General features: G+C 37.2%; 1 protein-coding gene and 1 long non-coding RNA gene across 2 annotated transcripts; both read right to left on the bottom strand.

The window, feature by feature from the left end:
• Positions 1-851: 851 nt before the first annotated feature.
• LOC134678594 (uncharacterized) lies at positions 852-7,496 on the bottom strand. Its single transcript, XR_010100209.1, has 2 exons — positions 3,791-7,496; positions 852-3,437 (listed from the first exon to the last, which is right to left on the bottom strand). It is a non-coding gene; the product is annotated as an uncharacterized LOC134678594 (long non-coding RNA).
• Positions 7,497-7,696: 200 nt separating this feature from the next.
• On the bottom strand, positions 7,697-22,648 carry LOC134678223 (polypeptide N-acetylgalactosaminyltransferase 35A). The gene is made up of 11 exons (XM_063536694.1): positions 22,238-22,648; positions 20,651-20,923; positions 20,230-20,365; positions 19,605-20,025; positions 18,918-19,158; positions 18,348-18,493; positions 16,867-17,019; positions 16,157-16,374; positions 14,881-15,010; positions 11,112-11,246; positions 7,697-8,965 (listed from the first exon to the last, which is right to left on the bottom strand). The coding sequence occupies exons 1-11, from the start codon at positions 22,356-22,358 to the stop codon at positions 8,834-8,836; spliced, it is 2,106 nt and encodes a 701-aa protein (XP_063392764.1). The 5' UTR covers positions 22,359-22,648; the 3' UTR covers positions 7,697-8,833.
• Between the last annotated feature and the right edge of the window lie 1,737 nt (positions 22,649-24,385).

The following is a 24,385-nucleotide window of genomic DNA, read 5'->3' as shown; positions in this document are numbered from 1 at the left end:
TATATTATTTCCGAATTCACGTAGATAGCATATTGTCTTGATGTCGTTTCTATATTTTTACCTCACACTTATAAATGAAATTCATTCTGTAGGCACAGTATTTATAAATAATCAAAGACTTTTAAGGCGAACGCCTTCTTTTTATGTAATTTTAAATGTTAAAATAAATGTTGAATAACATATCAAAAAAAAGAGTTCTTTTATTTTAGCTATTAATTACATCTAGGGTAAAAGCTCCCGTGTTCACTGTTCAGCCGTGCACCAAACAATACCTAATATTATTAATTATTATAATATACTTGTTATGCCTTACTTTAGGTGGTTCATTGGAAGTAAAAGGTATCCCCGTCATATCTTTGCAAAAATATGCATGAATATTTTTCTTCCAATCTGCTGTCAGTTTACTAGGTAGCTATTCTTAATTCTGAAGATCGTTAAATAAGAGGACGGCCGCTTCTATAGAAACGTAGTCCCCTAAGTTACAAATTTCTAGAGACGGGGGGGGGGGGGGGGGGCAGCTAGAAACAAGGAGTTCCTGCCCCCTACAATTCGTTTTTCGGTTTTCATTTTTGTTCTATACGGCACAACCGCGGTTTGACACCTGACACATATACGAAAGGTTATACATATATAATGGTTATACACATTTCGAGTCAATTGCTTTATTTCTGTTAATTAAGGTACATATGTAGTTGATGACCTAACAGTTTACGTATATGATGGACATCCTATATGTTGATGTGCAACAACACATGTATTCCTTTGATAATCACATTTATCATTCATTTCTTGTACATCATTCTCAATCAACTACTCGTTTTATAGCAATCTTATCAATCAAAAAATAAACATCTCAAAAATACTTTTATTTAGTATGCATCAATGCCAGTGCGATAGCAAGTCTGACGACTAGCTATGATTACAACAGTGACAGAATCTTTATTCCTTAAAATATGAATCGTTTTGCTTCATTTTCGAAGGATATCACAGTGTTTAGCAAATAGGCCGTATTCATATAAATACAATCGCACCATTCAGTATATTAAGCTCTATCCTTTTCTTACATAATCGAATAATCTCTATATCTCTCGCCTGATCCGCCTGATCTCTTTCTACGGCTTCCCCCAAAAAAAATAACCTTGTGCGAAATTGAAGCGGAACGATTCACATCAAAGGGTAGGGTCTGTAACAGGACAAACCACAGCATAGGTACATGGTAGGCACGCCACATTACTATCTAAGAATGAATGAAAACGTGTCGCCCGTGTTACAGGCCCTACGCCGTATAAATATAAAGCATAATATATGCTAAACATGTTAGCTGCAAAACATGTCAACAATAATTGACAATATCTATATTGCACTAATCGAGTAAAATTGTACATAGATACAAACAGACTAGGGCTGATTTAGACGATGCGAGAACTCGCATGCGAGGTTCATACCATTGCGGGTTTTGAACGGTCGTTTGAATTGGGCGTAACCAACAGTCCGCAATGTAACTAAACTCGCATGCGAGTTCGCGCGCCGTTTAAATCAGCCCTTTTATTCGAATTATCATAGCGTAAAATGAGTTGAGTAACCTATGTAATATATGTATGTCAGTATAAATGTATAAATTTATCCTTATAACGTATATTTCATAACATCGTCGAAGCTACTGACACGATTTTGATTAATGAGGTGTCAATCGATACGTTATAGTAATTGGCTGGTAATGGTAGGTGTATTTATAGGATAGGACTTCCAAAAATAAGAAGGTTCTAAGGTAAGAAAATAATCTGTGGTCGGATTAAAGGGTAAAATTAGTTTTATAGCAAAAAAATCATTTTTGGTACAAGCTGACTGTACTTTTCTTACGACAGACAACTAATACTCATCGAGACAATTCTAAAAATCCCTAACACAATTAGGTTGCGTTGTTTCATCACAGAGTTCCTATGGCCACCTCCTGTCTCCATCATCAGATCAGCTCGATGGTACAATAATATTGCATTGTCATCCGATTTATACATGCATGCAAAATGTCAGCTCAATCGGAAACCGGGAAGTGGATCAAATTGCAAGATTTGATTACAGACAGACAACGGGGTGAAACTAAATAAAAGCTTGTAAAAATCCTTCACTTTTCACTTGTATTATCAATATCGTAACAGTTAATTTACCTAATTCTAATCAAACCACAATCAAATCATTAATTAACGCCTCCACACGTTGCTCAAGTATTTTATGACAAATAAATATTAAAAATGTTAATAAGACGGTTACTGTCCTCATTTTACGGTAATTAATTTTAATACATCTTTATTCTAGTATTTTCACACTTAATAGAAAAAATGTACCTACGCAGCAACCAAGTTTCCGTTGCTACTAATATATTGGAATGCCGGTTAGGAACTTAGGTAGATACAGGCATATACTTACTATCAATTCACAAGTCAAACATAAATAACAACAGTAGGTATCGTTACAGCTATTATTGTCAAGTGAGATATATTTCACACATTCGTTTCGTTGACACGTGAGTAGCTTATTTTGGTAGCTTATTTACCACACATCGCTGCCTATAGTGCGTTACAAGTTATAAGACATCCGTTACTCTCGCACTTACAAACTTGCGGGTAGGTGACAATGAGGGTTTCCGCGATCGAGATTTTCCCTAGATGGCAGCACCGTGACTAGAGGTCTTTTTGACAGCTGCTGTCAAAATCCACCAATAAAATAAAACTTGGTTAAACATTATTGGTGGATTATGACAGCTAGACCTCTCGCCACGGTGCTGTCATCTAGTGAAAACTCGATCGCGGAAACTCTCATTGTCTATGAATATTGCTAAGAAGCTCTATAGAGTCGGACACTTTTCTTGTCATTATTGAGTAATAAAGGCAACCTTAGCACACCTGCTATACAATTAACACTTTAAGTCAGCATAACCGGTGAAACAGTTCACTACCGCTAAACATTTCGGTAATAGATGAATATTAAAACAGCTCATTCGCAACTTACCACACTTAATCAATAAAATTCATTATTAGGAATGTAAAATAAAAATAAATTATTTTTAGGAGTGTACATTTTTACAACAAGCGAGATTCAGATGAGTAAATTTTACAAAAATTACTAATAACAACAGCGCAAAAATTCATCCTCGCGCATCGACCTGATACATATTTATTATTTTTACCTTCATACAAATTACCTAGATTACCTAGAATGTTATCTTTACGTATTCTTTATCCAGAACGAATCGTTGGCTTCCTTCCTTGTACTAACGGCACCAGGCTTGAATGAATAACTAGAGCTCTAAACATTACCCTACTTTAATAAATCGCGTACAAAAACTACACTAATCTGATCATCTACAAATTTCTAATCAGAGCAATTAATCTGAAATAAGATGTTACATATGATTGACTGATAACTGGGTGTTTTAGCCGCTATACCGGGTGTGGCCTGTAATATGAGCAAAAAATTTAACTGTGGGCTGTACTCCTCATACTGACCGACATTTGTTCAGCGATTTTTAAAATTAACTTGTGGTTTGATTTTTAATACACTTTAAAGTTTATTCTAAGACGCAATGTATTGCGAATTTTGTTATGTTTAAGGCGTGACAAGCAACATCAATCACAATGATATGGCGTGACGATGGCGTCCATTGAAGATAATATTTATTTTGTATGAAAAATAGGGACTCTAAATACTTCATAATAAAGTCGTTGAACAAAAGTGTCATCGTTTAAGGAGTACAGTCTATGTTTTAATTATTTGCTCGTGTTACAGGCCACACCCGGTATTGTAAACTAAATCATTACGAGAGGGGCTTCATTAAGTTATAAAAAATACATACAAAATATTTGATTCCCTAACCCATACTTTTTAGAGCACCCAAGTCTGTTTTAACAGCCGTGATTTAGTTATTGATTTATGTAGAAACAAAATATATGTGTTATTTAAAAAAGATAAAATAAATGAGTAGGTACTTCAAAAACAAAACTTCGGACGGTTTCGGTTTCATAAGTTACAAAGTTCTTATTGCCATAAGATATTAAACACTCTTAAACTCTATGCGGCATACTGCGATAAAGCGTAAACAACTATAAGCAAAGGGAAGAAGAAATTAATTACTAGGAACTAAAAATATCAATCCCGTGACGACATTGAACTATGATTACCAAGGATTAACAAAAAAAAAAACGATTTATATTAGCCACCGCAGTTGTTGCGGAGCTTCTTTTATATACATTAAATATCATGCATTTTCCAGCCAAAGGCAGACTCCCGATGCCGGCGGTGTAAATCAGAATAGTTATTTACGATACACGTTCGGAAAGTAGGAAAATTTCATGTCGATTTCATCACCACTCGTTGCGAATTACCTGTTCGCACGGGTATCGTATTACGTTTTACTATGCATATGGTTGTTTAAATTTTCCTAATAGGCACGGAAATTGCTTATTCCAGCACTAGTGCAGGAAAATAGCACCATATGTACTGTAAAAGGTATTTTTTAATACAGTTGCTCAAAAAGTGCTACTTTACGTAGCTGTTTAGCGTGCGGAAAGTTGGTTATCTCGAACTAGTGCTTTTTACTTTTCCAATTTTTTTAAATTTATACTTGTTCCAATTCACGACTACTTATTGATGAGTGTTAATATTAGTTTCCTTTAAACGTCGTAATCAGCATAAAAACCTACCGTTAATGTAAGAATACGAAAAATATTACATATTTCATATTTAATTATTTAGCTCTTCATCATTATAACACGTTTAGTTTTTAATATTCAATATTGAAAATTCCGTTCTTAATAAGTTGACTGAATGGAACGGAATAGCTGCCAAACGCCCATAGATATAATATACTTAAAGGCGACGTTTAACCGAGCTGTCACTGTTACCACTTTTGTTTAGTGTACAATTAACAATGTTTTTCTTATTTTTTCGCAACTGTATTAAAAAACGTCGTTCGATACACGTGCGGAAATGTCATTCTTCACTCGTCCCGAGTCTTGCCACTCGCCTGCGGCTCGTGGCAAGATATCTCGGTACTCGTGAAGTAATGACATACCTTCCGCACTAGCATCGAAATGTACTATTTCATCATACTTGCTCGTAAAAGGTGTTATTTCACGTAGTCGATGCGGTCCGTAAATCCAAAATTTCCACCTAGGGATGTAATGTTCGTACGAAATTAGGCAGAAGTTTTATTTATTTCCCTGTCTTCCTCACAAGTGTGATGAAAAACACTGTGTGTGTGTGCCACGGGCGGTACAGGTATTACGAACTCGTGTTAATTATGCCCTCGCCTTCGGTTTCGGGCTTCAATTCACACTCGTTCGTGCACAGTACTATGTATTAGTACTTTTTTTCAATGACGGTCCGTTCATAACCTGCTTCCCATCTGTAAGCACCTTTGCGTACTTGAAAAGCTTAGCGCTCGTGATACCAGTGGGGAGACACTCCTGACTTCGGTCGAACTCGGCTCCGTCCGTCTCAGCATTGCTCCGAGCAATTATTAGGGTTGGCATCACTCGACTTCCTTTTGCGTGCACGACCACAGATAAGATAATCGCTTGAATTTTGACAACCCTAAATAACCGAAAGGGATAGTGCCATATATTAAAATGGGATAGCATGATTCGACCCTGAACCGCTGTCAATCTTCGGGTTTGTAGGAAGTGTCCTTTCTGTACGGTAGTACTTTTATTTCATCTGTGATGATACGTACAATGTCACGAGATGTCGAAAATGTCAAATTTATATATCGCTTCTGTCAACGGCGATTTTTAAAGCTTAAAATACATCTTATTCATTTATTACGATAAATATAAGAATATTGTCTCCTCTCAAAATATAGTTCCTACGCTGCTTTTGCTTATTCTCTTCTCCTATTGCTTACTATACAACACAGATAAAATCTTGTGATATCAAAATCTGACTAAAAATATAACTAAACAATTTTATACACAGCGCAAAAACAGATATAAAAACAATACGCTACGCGGCTACGCAAAAAAATCTGTTACACCTACAGGTTACATTTCTGTACTTACACATTAACTGCATTTCAATAGTAAAGCTGTGTTTAAAGTAAGTATTCTAATTATAACGAATATATGTCAATAAAATATGTAAATAAATTCGAGATTCCTGGAAAAATAAACTTTCTTATTAATGAAACTCAACCTGAAAGATTGTTCATCTTATATTACAAAACTACGAACCATATATGTCTAATGAAGCTTATATGTATTTTGTAAATTTCATCGAAATCCATAGCGCGACCCAGGAAAACTAATTTTAAATATATATATTACAGGTACGTCAATACTGCTATTAGCAGCAGTGTTAAGATTCTTATTGATTCTGCTGACGCAGTTATAGTGAATACCAATTTAAAATAACAAATAGTGTATATTAAATTGTATTAAATATAAATAATTTATTTGTTGCCTGGCTCTTAAGAACAGTTAATTGTGTATTTTATAATTAGGATTCTGGTTTTAGATCATTTCATTAAAAAAAAGGCAAAAAGGAAAAAAGCTTTACATCACTAACTTGGCGAAGACAGTTTTCGGAAGCTAGTTTTTAAATAGGCCAGATATAGATTCCGACAAAAATATGAGGGCTAATTAATATCAAATAATCGCATTCACTCACATTTTAAAAATAGTTTAACAGGGTATCCTATTGCGCGCTATTAACAATCAGTTTTAGTAACGATTTCGCTGTGCATATAGATAGGCTTATCAAATTAGATTTTTTCGAACAATTATTTTCCAGTAAGCTGGAAATAGTATTTGATTGCTCTTTTTCAGTTATTGCTTGTAGCTCGAAAACGGTACCTCTGACGAAAAACTGGCTCTAATCATGACGAAAATTGATAGATTGAGCATCCAAAAGGAATATTCTTAATATCAAGAGGCGATTATGCGAAGTATTACAATTGTTTTCCTTGACACAAGACGAATAACGCATGATTTTTGTAATAGACCCTTCACGCCCGTCTTTCATGCAACAGATGAGACTATATAATAGTCATACCTCATTATTAAAAATATTTTTATATAAACATCTACCCTAATACAAGCGTTTTCGGAAATGTACAATCGACCCATGAAAGTGAGCCAACGAGTATACTTAGAACTAGTCCTCAATAATATCGTTGATATACATGTATTGACATGTTATATGTTATAACAAACTACTTGAAGGGTAAACGGAATGAACATATTTTGTCATTTAAGTAACATTTTGAGCTATCGCGTTTTTAAAGTTGGAATCGAATAATGTAAGTCGACGTCCAGTCGACGTCAAATATATGTGTACATTCATCGCCTTATTACAAAGGAGTAAGGTACAAAAGTGCAAATATATTTTTGACGTCGACTGTACCTAAGTCTTTTCCGTAAATAGTCTTGTTTTTAAGTAAAAAATATATATTATACAATGAAGTAAAATATTATAATACATTATATTACACAATGTAGATTACATAAGATTTTGAGCTTTGTATTTTGCGATTAATAGTACATTACTACAGAGGCCGGGACAAAAGGGGTTGCCGGCCGAAGACATATAGACGGCCGAGCGAAGCGAGGCCGGATAGGTCTGAGCGCGGGCAACCCCATTTCCCGCCGAGGTATGTATAGTGCTTTTCTCAAACATGCAATGAAATAAATAAAATAAAAAATCCACGAAACCCAAGTTTTATTTATAGAAAAAACTAAAAGTAAACTACATCCAAAATATAACCAACACGTACCTATATCATTATCACGCGTATGTTTTAGACGAGTCGTGTATTTTTACTACCCGTATATTTTCATGTATCTTTGATTTTTTTCGCCTTGTATCCGTCTGACTGTCGTTTTCGTCACATAAGTTTACATAGTCTTTCATATTGATATCATGTTTCACATACATCGTTGCTTTATGCATGGAGTAAATAAGTATAATTTCCACAGTGTTGACGAATTTGTAGTTACATTCATTGAAAATATGCCACAAAACTGTTTCTAATAAACTGTAAGCCATTTTTCTTAGTTTAACAAATAATAAAATTGCCATAAGCAACCATATACATACTTCGTCTTTAACTTGGCGTCAGAGGCAGCAAGTTATTTAAAATCAATTCTGCTTACGCTGCCAATTCCAACACCTACGATTACAATTAATTTCATTATTTTGTCGGAACTCATATTAAAGTAAAAAAATCAACAACGCACCAGCACCATAAATCCAATAAAACAGATTGAAAATTTTTCAACTTTACCTCCATAACAATTTAAAAAAAATAACTACGCATGTTTGAGTAGACCTTTTTACCGCTAACGTTTAGATGAAGTATTTATATGTTTTTATTTGTGTCGTTAAATTTATAATTTAAAATTATAAAATTTGGTTAATAATGTATTATTTATTAAGTTCATGTTGATTTTATACAAATAAAACTGCAAATTATAGCAAACATTGTTTTTTGTTTTTTTTTTTATAGGCGTAGTGGCAGTGTCATTACGAACCATAAAGCCAATACTGCCTCTAGTTTTTTTTTATGGATGAATGCCACGATGCTGTGTCACAAATATCTGTGAAATGAAAATTAAAAAAGAGGACTTTGCCGGCCTAGGCCTGCAAGATTTGTATGAAATTCCATTAAATACCTTTTGTCCTAGCCGCACCTGAAACGTCATACTTCGCAGCCTATTATAAGGAACATAACATCAATATTTCATTGCATGTTTGAGAAAAATATTTTTCTCCGAAATGAATGCCAAGCCATGTTCTTTCCGTGTACCCTTCACTTAATAATTTTCAATAGATCATAGCCAATTTAAGATCTGATGAAGTCCCATTGATTCGTCGGCTGGTTGTCACATATGACCATGAGGACAGGCTCCGATCTGTAAGCGCGTTCGACTCCGAGACACATACCTGCCGCCTCATTGTAAACTGGACTACCTGCCTGTAATAAGAATACTACATAAATTTCTGGTGTTCTTTAAACAAAATGTTTATTCATTTTATCTAGAACCAACATCCATAATAGACAATCATTGCGCTGATGAAAATTAGCAATTAAGTTATTTTCCTACTTGACGTTCATAGGTATAATATAAATTCGTATAGATTAAAGGTTGAACACGCCAAAACTGGGGCATGTACAATCGACTATTGCTATGCAAATAATAGAGATATACAAACTTTTATGGCACCTACTTGGTCACAAGACACTGGCCTATAATGTTATCAAGTTTTTTTAAATTATGTTTATTCGTTGTCAAAATGTCGAGCAAACAACATCAACAACGCGAGCGAATTTTGCACGAATACGTAGAAAATTCATTACTGAGCTACAGAGATATCGCGAAACGACTGAAATGTCCTCAATCTACGGTTTGTCGCGTATTAAAAAAGTTCCGTAAGCACCTAACAATAGATCGGAAGCCAGGAAGTGGAGGCTTGCAGGGTGTCAAGAATAAAAAAAAGGACGAGAAGGTGGTGAACATGTTTGCCTCAAATCCTAAGATTTCGTCTCGCGATGTTGCTAAAAAAGTTAAAATGTCTCAGTCCTATGTTCAAAAAGTGAAACGTAGGGCTGGCCTAAGGAGTTATAAGGCCCAGGCAGCACCAGATCGAGACTCGAAACAGAACTCATCCGCGAAGAAACGGTCTCGAAAACTTTATGAGAATTTTATAACCAAATTTGCATGCGTCGTCATGGACGACGAAACATACATAAAAGGTGACTTTAAACAAATTCCTGGGCAAGAGTTCTATACCAGCCTAAGTAGAGTAGACGCCCCTGAAGAGTGTAAATTAAAAAAACGTTCGAAATTTCCAAAAAAGTACCTGCTTTGGCAAGCAATATGTAGCTGTGGGAAAAGAAGTCGGCCGTTTATTACTACCGGGACAATAAACGGCGATATTTATAGAAAAGAGTGTTTGCAGAAACGTTTGCTACCTTTCATAAGAAAGCATGACTCACCACCTTTGTTTTGGCCAGATTTAGCCAGTTGCCACTACTCAAAACCAGTGATGGAATGGTATGCTGCAAATGGGATCGTGGTGGTACCAAAAGTGTGCAACCCCCCAAATAGTCCGGAACTGCGGCCCGTTGAAGAGTACTGGAGTATTATGAAGGGAATTTTAAAAAAGAAAGGCGGCGGAGTAAAATCGGTCCCTGAACTACAAAAGATGTGGACATGGGCGTCAAGACAGTGTTCTATTAACATGGTGCAAAGTCTTATGAGCCGTGTACGTAGGAAAGTTAGAAAAATGGCTTACTGTGTAGACCAAATCTAAAATATGGAATGTTATTTTAAACAGCGTTAAATATGCTATTAAATGTGTAAAACATAATATACTTTTTCACTTTTATTATAATTTTGTACTACATTTTGTGTGCCCCAGTTTTGGCGTGTTCAACCTTTAGTGTAAAATAATTTATATTGCAATTTCATGCAATCTAAATCTAACGCAAGAAAGCTGAGCGGACTGTGATGAAAGGAACTCACATCGTCAAAACTAAATACTGGAATACGACATAGAATACTTTAAAAATAAAAATATTATGTCTGAAATGTCACAGTACCTACTTAAGAATAATTTCGCTTAAATTTTAATTTTATCCATCCCAATTGTGATTAAAAACACTGTTTATAACTCAAGGGGTAAGAATATTGCAATCTCGAATCTTTTATTTACTCCAGTCTGTTGTGAATCTATAGCCTCTCGTTTGCCATATTTCACTTGCCCCCTTGTTACACGATGTAGCATTGATATTGACATGTACGAGAAACCCAAGGCTGGTTAATACTTACGGTCAGTTGCACCAAACCGTCTGCCACCGTTAAAGCATTCGCTAAATTTATTTGTAAGAGAATTTTCATACTTCACTGCTGTTTGACGTTAATCAGTCTGTTAAATGTGGTTAGTGCAACTGGGCCTTAGGGCCAATTGCACCAACCACATTTGACAGACTGATCAACGTCAGCCGGCGCGCCCCGGCGCTTTACTATGTAACTTTCCATACATAAAAATTTTGCGAACTCTTTAACGATACGAACAGTTTGGTGCAACCAACCCTGAATCTTATCAGGTGTGCTCACCGAAGCCTTGTGTTTCCACGCCTGCGCGCCGCCGAGCTCATGGCACTTGCCCAGCGTGGGCGCCACGTTCCCCGTCGCGTCCAGGCACAGAGTCCGCCCCAGCACCAGCTCATTGCGACTCGTTTCGAACCACATCTGTAAATACATATAACAGTACACTCTCTGTGCCTATGTCGAAAATTTTAAGAGCCATATGTACAGTAAAACGCACAATATACGTGCGAATAGGTAATTCGCAACTCCCTTCGGTCGTGTTTTAATTTATCACCCATTGCGAATTTCTTACTTTCCGCACTTTCGTAAATTAGTACATTACTACAGAGGCCGGGACAAAAGGGGTTGCCGGCCGAAGACATATAGACGGCCGAGCGAAGCGAGGCCGGATAGGTCTGAGCGCGGGCAACCCCATTTCCCGCCGAGGTATGTATAGTGCTTTTCTCAAACATGCAATGAAATAAATAAAATAAAAAATCCACGAAACCCAAGTTTTATTTATAGAAAAAACTAAAAGTAAACTACACCCAAAATATAACCAACACGTACCTATATCATTATCACGCGTATGTTTTAGACGAGTCGTGTATTTTTACTACCCGTATATTTTCATGTATCTTTGATTTTTTCGCCTTGTATCCGTCTGACTGTCGTTTTCGTCACATAAGTTTACATAGTCTTTCATATTGATATCATGTTTCACATACATCGTTGCTTTATGCATGGAGTAAATAAGTATAATTTCCACAGTGTTGACGAATTTGTAGTTACATTCATTTAAAATATGCCACAAAACTGTTTCTAATAAACTGTAAGCCATTTTTCTTAGTTTCTCAAATAATAAAATTGCCATAAGCAACCATATACATACTTCGTCTTTGACTTGGCGGCAGAGGCAGCAAGTTATTTAAAATCAATTCTGCTTACGCTGCCAATTCCAACACCTACGATTACAATTAATTTCATTATTTCGTCGGAAATCATATTAAAGTAAAATAATTTGGCCAAGCCCGAGATAGCTCGAGGCATTTAGTGTTCCGTACGGCTACCATCAGTTTGGCATTGACATAAACGATATCGTGAACGTAATTTACTTCCTATAGGTATATCTCTTTCGCACTAATATGTCAGTACGAGCGAGATGCATAGAAAGTAAATTACGTTCACGCTCACGGTAGCGTTTATCATCTCATCATCATCATCTCAGCCATAAGACGTCCACTGCTGAACATAGGCCTCCCCCTTTTGGGGGGTGTATGCCATAATCGCCACGCTTGGCAGGCGGGTTGGCGATCGCAGTCGAGTAAACCGAATTTGAGGGACGCTGCTGCCCGTCCACCGGTGGTCTTGGACGTAGTTTAAGGACATACCCGGGTCCGGCTTACTTTAAATATTTCGTCAATTTCACCTTTGTTTCCAAAAACTGTGATATTTAACTGTCATATACTATTAATGTCTTCCATAATTATTTTCTCGTAACAGGACTGAGGGGCTACCGCGAAATCGATATTCGCAATTTGCGGGGATCTTTCTCTTTTACTCCAATGAAGGCGTAATTAGAGTGACAGAGAAAAATGCCCGCAATTTGCGAACTTCTATTTTCGTGGTTATAGCCCTGAATCATACAAACGGTTGCTCGCCCACCGATCCGTTCAAAAATATACATAAGTACCAGTGGCGGCGCGTCCATAAAAGCCGATTCCCACCGGCTTCCCTGTTTTTGGACGTTTGAGCAGAGTTGTAAAGGAAATATGTAAGCTAAATTAACCCCAGCTTGTCTTTGGATATGTTTGACGCGCCTCCACTGATAAGTACTAAATATAATTAATACATATTATAATTATACAATTAATACATAAATGTAATGGTACTTAATGAAAAGGAATATTGTGTATATATATTGTTTCGACGAATCAGACACTCAATAAAATCTATAAAATCTAATAAGATGAGGCCATAGCTGTTAATAAATATTAAATGACTTTATTATCTCTATACGCCTTACTAACTCTATGTGTCCTAATGTGATAAAAAAAACAACGACAGTGAAGAACGGAATTCTTAATTTGAATTTTTCAGATTTTTGAGATAATTAGTCCATTGGTTGGAAAGCCCGTTCGAAATTTAAACTTATTTGCAATATAATAAGGTCGTATTTTGTAGATCTCTCTCATACTTATAGTAGGCTATTCAGATAAATTTAAATATCCCACATAAATAAGCAAGCAGAATTAAACTTTGTGTCAATGACATAAGTCATAAATTTCAATGCCAAAGTTTTAACTAAGGATGTTTCTCGTTAAAACTACTGCCTAATATAAATGACCAGTGTAAGCATCAGTTAGCTAGCACTAAGTAACCAAAGATCAGGCTGCAGTTTAAAAACTAATAAAGATAGAGTTAACCTGATAATTTTCCCGCCGTCTCCATGCTTGTTTTAGTTGGATATTGACTGGTCAGCTGCCTGTTAGCTATAGTTTTCGCGAAAATCGCCAGGACAGAGGTGAGAATTTTTGTATGAAAACTTGCAACTTTAAATGCATTTTTTGACGAAACTATTGCAGTCTAAAATGAAGTCAAAATCAGTCCATCGACTCAATTTTTTGCAAGCTTTCTAATGGTACCCCACACGATTCTTACAAATGAAAAAAGTTTCAGCCTACCCCTCTCAACCCCCTAAATTTCCCCCTTTAATAAGAAATAAGCAGTTTTGACTTATATACAATATGAGTGGTGGTAATTGCTATAACTGTTCCAAATTTTAGGTATCTATTGCAAACGGTCTCTGAGAAAAACGTATTTAACTGATTTGCAAGACCGAAGTGATCCCATAAGTGTTCCGTGAACAAAGTTTTGTACGGAACACTAAAAATCAACAACGCACCATAAATCCAATAAAACAGAATGAAAATTTTTCAACTTTACCTCCATAACAATAAAAAAAAAATACGCGTGTTTGAGTAGACCTTTTTAGCGCTAACGTTTAGATGAAATATTTTAAATGTTTTTATTTGTGTAGTTAAATTTATAATTTAAAATTATAAAATTTGGTTAATAATGTTTATTTATTAAGTTCATGTTGATTTTATACAAATAAAACTGCAAATTATAGCAAACATTGTTTTTTGTTTTTTTTTTATAGGCGTAGTGGCAGTGTCATTACGAACCATAAAGCCAATACTGCCTCTAGTTTTTTTTTATGGATGAATGCCACGATGCTGTGTCACAAATATCTGTGAAATGAAAATTAAAAAAGAGGACTTTGCCGGCCTAGGCCTGCAAGATTTGTATGAAATTCCATTAAATACCTTTTGTCCTAGCCGCACCTGAAACGTCATACTTCGCAGCCTATTATAAGGAACATAACATCAATATTTCATTGCATGTTTGAGAAAAAGTATTTTATACAGCCATACCACTTCATAGTACAGTTCGTAAAGCGCTCGTCGAATTCCTACTTTATTATCGCATGTAACTTTAACCGAGCATAACACAACTAGTGACAAACGGTCAAACTTTCTATCAAACCATACTCAACCATAATAACGCCCGTAGTTTTACTAAAAATGCCCTCAGCCATCACAAACGCGTGGTATATCGTCACAGCGTTCGGCCTTTTAGGGCCACTTGCACCATCCCACTAACCCAGGGTTAACCGGTTAAACCGTTACCCCAGTGTCAAATTGTACTGGTAACCATGGTAATCCAGGTTTAACCGGTTAACCCCAGGTTAGTGTGATGGTGCAGTGGGCCTTAGAGAAAGTGCGTCTCTCACCTGGTTAAGCGTCCGTATGCAGCTGGCGAGGATCAAGCCGCTGCCCTTGCTCTTGATGTCCTTAGCGCTTTGTATGCACAGCGAAGTGTTTTTCAGACGTAATTGGAACGAGTCAGTGTAATTGCGCTGCCTGTAAAAAAAAAGCTAGTCATTCTTTATACAGTCAGCAGCAAAAGTTGTAAAGCGGGCGAGGTGTTCAAAATTACCTTCACGCGCTCTTATTCTCTTAACTGGTGACCGAAGAGCTGGCGGCTACCTCGCACAACGTATCAGCATTGCGATACAGCGAGGAAATGCCGCCAGCATGCTTGGTACAATGCTTCAAGGGCCTATTTTAGATTGAACCTTGTTATTTATTTCTTTTAGTAATACCACTGTATATATCTTGTTTGTAAATAAATGATTTTTCCACTTCTCTGAACAATAAAGCCGCGTCAAGATTTTTTGGACACCTCGCAAGTAACTATTGCCGCTGTCTGTATAGCATTAATGCAATAGTATACTATTGAACTGCAGTCGTACGGCACTGACCTGGAATGCCACGGCTGGAACTTGTTCTTGCCGGGGTCGTTGAGCGCCGCCATCCTCCGCTTGGCCGCCGAGTCGTCGCCCAGCTCCAGCTCGGGGTACACGTTGTCGAGGTACCACTTGAACGACTTGCACTGCAGTCGGGCACTGACCTGGAATGCCACGGCTGGAACTTGTTCTTGCCGGGGTCGTTGAGCGCCGCCATCCTCCGCTTGGCGGCCGAGTCGTCGCCCAGCTCCAGCTCGGGGTACACGTTGTCGAGGTACCACTTGAACGACTTGCACTGCAGTCGGGCACTGACCTGGAATGCCACGGCTGGAACTTGTTCTTGCCGGGGTCGTTGAGCGCCGCCATCCTCCGCTTGGCGGCCGAGTCGTCGCCCAGCTCCAGCTCGGGGTACACGTTGTCGAGGTACCACTTGAACGACTTGCACTGCAGTCGGGCACTGACCTGGAATGCCACGGCTGGAACTTGTTCTTGCCGGGGTCGTTGAGCGCCGCCATCCTCCGCTTGGCGGCCGAGTCGTCGCCCAGCTCCCGCTCGGGGTACACGTTGTCGAGGTACCACTTGAACGACTTGCACTGCAGTCGGGCACTGACCTGGAATGCCACGGCTGGAACTTGTTCTTGCCGGGGTCGTTGAGCGCCGCCATCCTCCGCTTGGCGGCCGAGTCGTCGCCCAGCTCCCGCTCGGGGTACACGTTGTCGAGGTACCACTTGAACGACTTGCACTGCAGTCGGGCACTGACCTGGAATGCCACGGCTGGAACTTGTTCTTGCCGGGGTCGTTGAGCGCCGCCATCCTCCGCTTGGCGGCCGAGTCGTCGCCCAGCTCCAGCTCGGGGTACACGTTGTCGAGGTACCACTTGAACGACTTGCACTGCAGTCGGTCCCGCAGCGCCTTGCGCTCGGAAATATCACCCACGGAAACGTGCGCCGCCGACGGGTTCTGATGTATCACTTTCTTCTGCAATCATTTATAGAAATTATACAATTATGACTAGGTTCAAGAGGTCGACGAGCGTAAAATATTTCGGTTACGTGTGATTGTTTAAAAATGTCGACAGTAAGAAAACACTTTATTATAAGAAAAGAAAGGAATATTGCTTACATCAGATAAAACATAAATGTGTATTAAAAAGGAGAACTTATCGCTAAGAGGGATCTCTTTCTGTTAACCTATATCTAGAGAAGTAAAAAGCTATACCTATTGTAATTGTAAAATATTAAATACTATAAACTAAATAAATATAATTAAATAAATACATAAATAAATAGTATATATATTATTACTACACACATCTTCCTACCTACACAGTTTACAAGAGCAACAGGATATTTACCAGGATATGGAACATCAGAGTATTTCAGAATATGCAGAACTACGTCAGCGCCAAGTTAACACTGTCTGTTCTAGTTTTCAATTCACGTCAAGAGATGGCATGATCAAAGTACGTACAATGTAGTCGTCCATCCACACGTAGGCCATCCGCATGGAGTTGTGCAGCATGTAGTCCTCCTTCTCGCCGAGCCCGTACGGGCGCCGCTTGCGGAACACGTGCCCCACGCGGCTGCACGGCACCAGCTCCAGGCTCCCGCCACACATCCATATCTGAAACGAGGCGCTCACATTTTACAAGCTTTTATTTAGCTTCACCTGTCTGTTGTCTGTCTGTCTGTCTGTAATCAAATCTTGCAATTTGATCCACTTCCCGGTTTCCGATTGAGCTGACATTTTGCATGCATGTATAAATCGGATGACAATGCAATATTATGGTACCATCGAGCTGATCTGATGATGGAGACAGGAGGTGGCCATAGGAACTCTGTGATGAAACAACGCAACCTAATTGTGTTAGGGATTTTTAGAATTGTCTCGATGAGTATTAGTTGTTTGTCGTAAGACAAGTACAGTCAGCGATAAAAGCTTGTACCAAAAATGAAATTTTTGCCAAAAACTTATTCATAAGACCGTTCTAAGCGTAAAACTGTCGGAGCCAGCTCACTGACTTTTCTATGTCGCATTTAGGGAAAATGTTATGGTAATGCGGCTATTATTTAACTCTCTTGCACAATTCAAACATGAATGTTATCTAACCAACTTGCCGTGATTCTGAATATGAACCGATTTTTGCCCGGTAATTGGGCATTACATTATTGAGAACCTATTTTCAAAATATTCATTGCGCATTGGTGGTAAGTGGTATCAGTAGACTACAAGAACAAATAAAAATAACAAACATGTTCGCGCATGGCGCATCGTAGCAATGCGTGATACTATTATTCAATATACGAACGATTTGGGTGTCGTTAACTCCCTGCGGTAGGAATTGCTCTATCATTTACTTATATTCTGTAGCACATGTATCCTAGCCTCGTAAGGCCCACGGTCCCACCCGCAGTAATAATTATGTACTTCAATATAATTTAAACCATTTTCAAATGGAACAGAGTTTTATTTCTACTGGTTCAATCGATTTCAAAGCAAATGAAATTCAACTGTATTTCCTTCCAATTTCAAAAATCCACTTTTCATCATAGTTAAACAGAGCCAGCCGTCCGCTAATCGTACTATTTAACCATTGAAAATAAATAATGTTTCGAATGCATCTTTAGAGGACTGCACTCAACTCAAAGCCCCTTAAGATTTCTGCTCGATGCTCCCGAATCATGAAGCGCTATAGAAACTACCAATACAGGAGCATTCCATGGGCTGTCCCGTACAAACGCAATTTATTTTGTTGCGATTTTTTTCCGGGATTTAAAGCACGCTTTTATTATTTCTGTACATATTTTTGACCATTTGCAATAGAAAAGGAAACTCTTGTACCTGCAAATCTTCAGAAAATCCGCGTTTGTACGGGACAAACGGTAGACAATTTCATGGAATGCTCCTACAAGAGTTAACCGTTACTTTCTAATTTTACCATTATTACTTACCCTAAATGAAATCTCTAGGTTTTCACCTCCCCATACATTCATGCCGGAGTCATATTTGCCGATGTAGTTGAAGTACTGCCGATATATCGCAAACAATCCGCCAGCCATGGTCGGAGACTTGATGGGTTGCACAAAATCTTCGTCAGCTTAAAATTATCACACAAAGCCCTTACTTAAAATAGTTAGTCAGATGAGATTAAGAGAAACCGTATGTCTAACTATGAGTTTCTAACAATAATCAAGAAAATTTAATAATGGTCATTCCTTGTTATTCAGCACATAGACTTTAATTTTATCTTTATTCTGAGTAATTTTACAAAGATTATTCTTTGTAAAACCTTTCAGAATAAAGATAAAATTCAAGTACCCAGGCAATTTGACTAACCGGTATTAAATTGAATTAAGAACAACTTGATTCCATGATATCTTTATTACTTTAGAAAGGATGAATGGAAGAACCTGATGAATGCATACCTGATTTACTTACATCCATAGCAAACTTACATAGTTACGCAAGTAATTGTCAAATTAGGCAATTGAAGTAAAATTTTACGTACGAAAACAACATACTTTTCAATGTTCCTTTAGGCAAGTTGTCCCATTTAAAATGTAGACCCCAGTTGAAGCCTCCTCGCACCAGCGGGCTGGCCGAATACTCGAAGGTGTCGGCGTTGATGACGTCGATGACGGGCGCGACCGCTCGGGTCGAGTGCAGCACGGTGGTCCCGTCCACCCCTTCGGACAGCCGCGCTAGCAGCGGCGGGAGCCACTCTGTGTTAACCTCTATATGAGAGTCCAGGAACACCAGGACCTATGCACGAACACACATACTTTAAAGAATCCTTCAGAGTTCAGTCGGTTCTTTGATTGCACACCTGTGCCATATACAGACAACTGTTTCAATACAAACCTTGGATAAACACGCACAGCTGCGTAAATAAATATTTACCGTTCATATTTCGGCAATAAACATTTTTGGTGCAAAGTTGCAGCCATTACGAGTATGTAAATGTTAACCTAGTCACTTTAAGCTATTCAACTCGAAAAGAGATTCTCAATTAGTGGGAATCTGATTAATGTTCTCAGACTTCTCGATGGCTGGAATGTTTTATTTTGTTTTGACTAAATTATACCATCCAGTTGGAGTCATGATCATTCATTCAAGATCACATATGTAATGAAAGTTACACAAAAGGTTTCATGATCTCCTTTGTACGACATCAAGAGTCGTACACAATGAGATCGTAGTGTACTTACGTCACCAATGCTATTGTCGGCCCCGTGCAGCCTCGCGCGTATGAGCCCTTCCCTCCTACTAGTTCGTAGAAGTCTTATGGTAAAACCATGTTTAGGATTCCTGTCAGTGGTCTTCTTCTCGCCATTAGGATCATCAATTATATAATCTACAACATTCTCGACATCTATGTTATTCGTTTCAAGCATTTCTTCGTCCCTTCGCATTTTGTTGTTGAGATCATGAACAGCTTTCTGTATATCATCATGTAGACCCTCTATGTCACTATAATCATCAACTAAGATTATTTCTTTCAAATGTTTCTGATCTGTTCTGTCTAATATTGAATGCACGGAACGCATGAGGGTTTCAAAGTGTTCATTGTAGAAACATATAATTATGGATGCTTTTGGTAGTTTATTACTGTACTTCCGTATACGACATCTAAATGAATGAGAAAAGGTAAGTAATAACAACATTTCAGCACAGACTTATATTAGATGACATATAAATAGGCAACAATGGATATCATAGGTAAGTTTTATATAAAATAATATTATAATAATTATAAAACACTGGTGTCGTCTCTTAGTGTATGGATCAAGCTAATGAATAATGAGGATTATTGGAATATGAAGCAATACTTACAATTTATTTCTTGTATCGGGTACACCCCTGTGATTTCCTATTCGTTGTGATATAAGCGTGTTAAAAGCATGCAAATTGTACCCCTTGTCACGTGTTCTAACGTCTTCAGCATTACGTATCAATCCAAATTGACTGTCTGGAACACACCAGTGAGAAATTACTGTATTGGAGGATAAAAAGAAGCAAAAACGGCCAGGGACCGTTACCGGTATAAATAAAAATCAAAATATCACATAGCATTCACAATATTTTTTTGCTATTCTAGAATAGTATTTAGGTAAGGATAATGATTGATCAGATTAGCTAAATTCAAGGCAAAAATATACATAAACAACTGAGATACCGAAATTCAATACCGGGTAGTTTGTATGAAAAATATACCCATATTCGGCTCCTACTATATGTATACACAATAGGTTACCTAGACTTTTATCTGGCTTGGCTGACAGTTTGAGTCCCATTTGTTTGGCATATTTTTCCTTCAGCATCATTTTTCTCTGATATTCAGATGGATTTTTTTGGTACTTCCACATGTTTCCTGAATACTGATTTTTAACACCAGGGGTGTCATACAGTAAATCTTTGCCTTCTAGGGCAGCAATAGATTTGTCATTATTTTTTATTCGGTTCTTCTCCTCGGTATTCACTAAACGGTAATGTATTTTCTTCTCTCCATTGATCATAACTGTTTCACCTAAAATTTAAATCATATATTCTATTGTTCTACAGGTAGAATTGTGATGTACTTGGGAATGTTTTCTGTTTACTATGAAAAGTATTCTCAAGCCAGAATGCCTTTACAAAACAGAGAATATTCTCAAGAATAGCACAAGTCTATGTAATATTATGTGATAGCTACACCATGCGGTTAATTTTATATCAGAGAATATTCAATGTAAGCAAAATCAACCATTATTCATGTCTCCCAAAGAGCAGAGGGGTCGCAGACTCGATTTTGCGAGGGAGTGTTTAGCGAAGCCCTATGTGGGAGACATACCTCACTCAGCCTGATCAAGGACATAATCATAATCACTCAAAATTGAATATGTTGGTTTATTACCCAGAAAGACCATGGGATTACTATAACCTCACATCTTTGGCATTTTTACATGTTTACAGCAACATATGAGTCGCTTAACTTCAAACTCGGGTAAATCCATCTGTCAGATTATGCGATTTTGGTGTTAAGAAAACGTAATAGGGTAGATATTTGCTGAGAGGGTCCAATGGATTTACCCGAGTTTGAAGTTAAGCGACACATATGTGTATTCATTAATATATCAGAAAGATGTCATAATCCCATGCAAGACAGTTGCATTATCTATTAGTACTATTTAAGACATGTTTATTCTTTCAAGCTTGGTAAAGAGTCCTGCTTGACTATGAAATTAGATTCATTGAAAACTACTTACCATACTTATACTAATTTGAGGTATTATATAATGTATGTATGTGTATAAATTGTATGTAATTTTGAAAGCAATCTAAACCACATGGAAATCTTATAGATTACTGATAGTTTAACTTTTAGTTTAACTATTCAGTATTCCGTGGCATAGCTAGGCGTGGGTGAAGTAGGCCCTTGCCTATGGCCTTGCACTTAAAGGGGCCCCATAGAAGCCAACCCCTTTTATTATCTTGGGAATGCACATTGAAAGAAAGGCCCTTGCAGATTTGACTTGTCCACGCTATGCCACCGTCAGTATTAATTTATTCACCAAGGCTTTTGCATCAGTCCCTAACTTTTACAACATATAAACTTAATTATGAGTTATCTCATACAAAATGTTATATGTGACAGCAGTTTAAATTTTAGTGACAGAATTTGTGGTAAAACATTATAGGTACTGCCTGCTTAGGAAACCTTACTACATTAGTCAAATAGCACAAGTAAAAATGCTCGTATGGTTTTCGGCTGGGCTAGGCAGTAATATCTATGTGTATAACCTGCAGATTTTTTAAAATAATTTACATAGTTAATTTAATAATGAATAGACTGTATACTTACCGCTCATGTTCAGCAACCAATACAAATACAAAGAAACACTCCACGTCGCAGAAGCAAATATAATCCCCCAAAGGAAAGAATTATTTATTTTACCCATCCTTTTAAGACTATATCTGAACATGGATATCTTTAAAGAGCATTGATGGAATTTCAATGCCCAGAGTACGTTTAAAATACTGATATAAATTGAGTAACCCGGGTTTCTATAAACAGCATTACACAATAATACTCTGGCTGTTATAAAGTCGGCACCACTTAGCCTAAAAATGAGCAGGTTATATGATTCTACTTAAGTATTTGGAAACACTTAAACCGTCTTATCTTATGTGTATACTACTTAGTATTTCCGAACCAAATACAAATAAAATAATATAAATGCTAAGTGACAGAAAGTCTATACAGTACACAAACACCGCGATACGCGGCTACAACTGAGACAGAAATCACAGAAAGACATTACATTAGGGTACGTTCAGATATTTACATGTTATCCTAGAGTTTACTGATTTTTATCATATTTTTACCCGACTACGGCACCGCAAAAGGAGGGTTATGATTATCATATTAGACATATTTTTAAATATCACTTTGAATCCTTACTAATTGCTCAAGGACACCAGTGGCCTATTTTATAAAGCTACAAGTTACAATTTACAAGCGGAAGTCTCGTTCTAACACATAGGGTTAGAAAGAGACTTCCGCTTGTAAATTGTAACTTGTAGCTTTATAAAATAGGCCACAGATTTATAACATAACACGTGTTGTAGACGTTGTAGTATATATATATATATACAGGGTGATTCAGGAGACGTGAGCAGGACTAACACTGCGCATTTCGTAAATTATAAGCAACTGTTTCCTATCAGTATTAGTGAGTATAACGTTAATTTTCTAGTCGTGTTGAAAAAAAAAGTTATTAATTTATTTACGACATGGATGGTCACCATAACATTAGAATACTAAACTTCCGATATTCTGTGTCAAATTGAATGTCATCACTGTCATCACGGTCTGGTTACTTTTTAAAATTCGTATCTCACTCAGGTTTGACATTTTATTTTCTTCGTAAAAGAGGTTTTATGTTTATTAATTAGGTCTTGTAGGGTGACCATGATTGTAGAGAGTTAAATTTGCCCTCACCAAAAAGTTGAAAAATAGGAAAAAGTGTGGTTGTTTTACCTAAATACGACGGTGATCGATCAATTATCAGTTACTGAGTGTGCAGGATTAGTCCTGCTCACGTCTCATGAATCACCCTGTATATATATATATATATATATATATATGTAGTCATTATAATAAGATACTAATACAAGATAAATATTAGATGTCCTAAAATCTAACTACTTCTTTTGTTATGTTTTCTTTTTGACTTTTAGATTTTATTCTAGAAATTCTAGACTAGTATTTTTTATACAATTTTTTAATGTTTGATGATCCTTTTGTGAAATTCTTAGTGTTAAATTTGATCTGTATCCAATCCAATCCAATGATATTATGGAATAATTATTAACATCAATAAATTGCTCTGATAATTAGATTAAGATAATATCTAACTATTCGTAAGTGCTTGTTCCTAGGCCTACATGAATAAAGTATATATTTTGACTTTGACTTTGACTATATAACTTTCGTACCAAGTAGGAAGTTATTCTGATAGACCGGGAGATAGTGACACATTTTACTGGGTCATTTGTACCAGTATGGCGGTTCGTCAGGGGTCTAAGTACGTAATGAACGAAATAAAATGATGGTCATAGCGCTGGTACCGGCGGCCCAATCGCGTGGTCGTTAGTCGAACGTGTCGGATAAAATACGAGTGTCGAACGATTTGTTCCACAAAAATCCTCGTATTTTTCGATAGTCCATAAAAAAGAAGTAGACGGTAGCGTAATGCCATACTTCTCCGGTGTGACTTACAGCCCGCCATACTGAGGCGAACACATTAATTAAAAATAAACAATTCTATCATTTGTGCCAAGCTAATTTGGCTAAAATGCTAAAATGGCATGGTGATGTCCATGAATGGCTGCTCGACGATGATCACCTGTGCAAAAATTAGCTTGGCACAAATGATTGAAATGGTTGGGTAAAATTTATTGTCTGGTAAGCCTATATCGTTAGGATTATAATATTATAAGACTTATA

Source organism: Cydia fagiglandana, chromosome Z (genome assembly GCF_963556715.1).
Source record: "Cydia fagiglandana chromosome Z, ilCydFagi1.1, whole genome shotgun sequence".
NCBI lineage: Eukaryota > Metazoa > Arthropoda > Insecta > Lepidoptera > Tortricidae > Cydia > Cydia fagiglandana.
Note: the sequence above shows the minus strand (reverse complement) of the source record. Positions and strands in the feature narration are given on the sequence as shown.

Excerpts from the sequence above, each read along its gene's own strand:
- LOC134678223 (XM_063536694.1), bottom strand. The coding sequence starts at position 22,358 with ATGTTCAGATATAGTCTTAAAAGGATGGGTAAAATAAATAATTCTTTC. Across the intron at positions 18,494-18,917 it reads GCCTAAAGGAACATTGAAAA|CTGACGAAGATTTTGTGCAA; the intron begins GTATGTTGTTTT and ends GATAATTTTAAG. Across the intron at positions 15,011-16,156 it reads TTCCAGCCGTGGCATTCCAG|GCAGCGCAATTACACTGACT; the intron begins GTCAGTGCCCGA and ends TTTTTTTTACAG.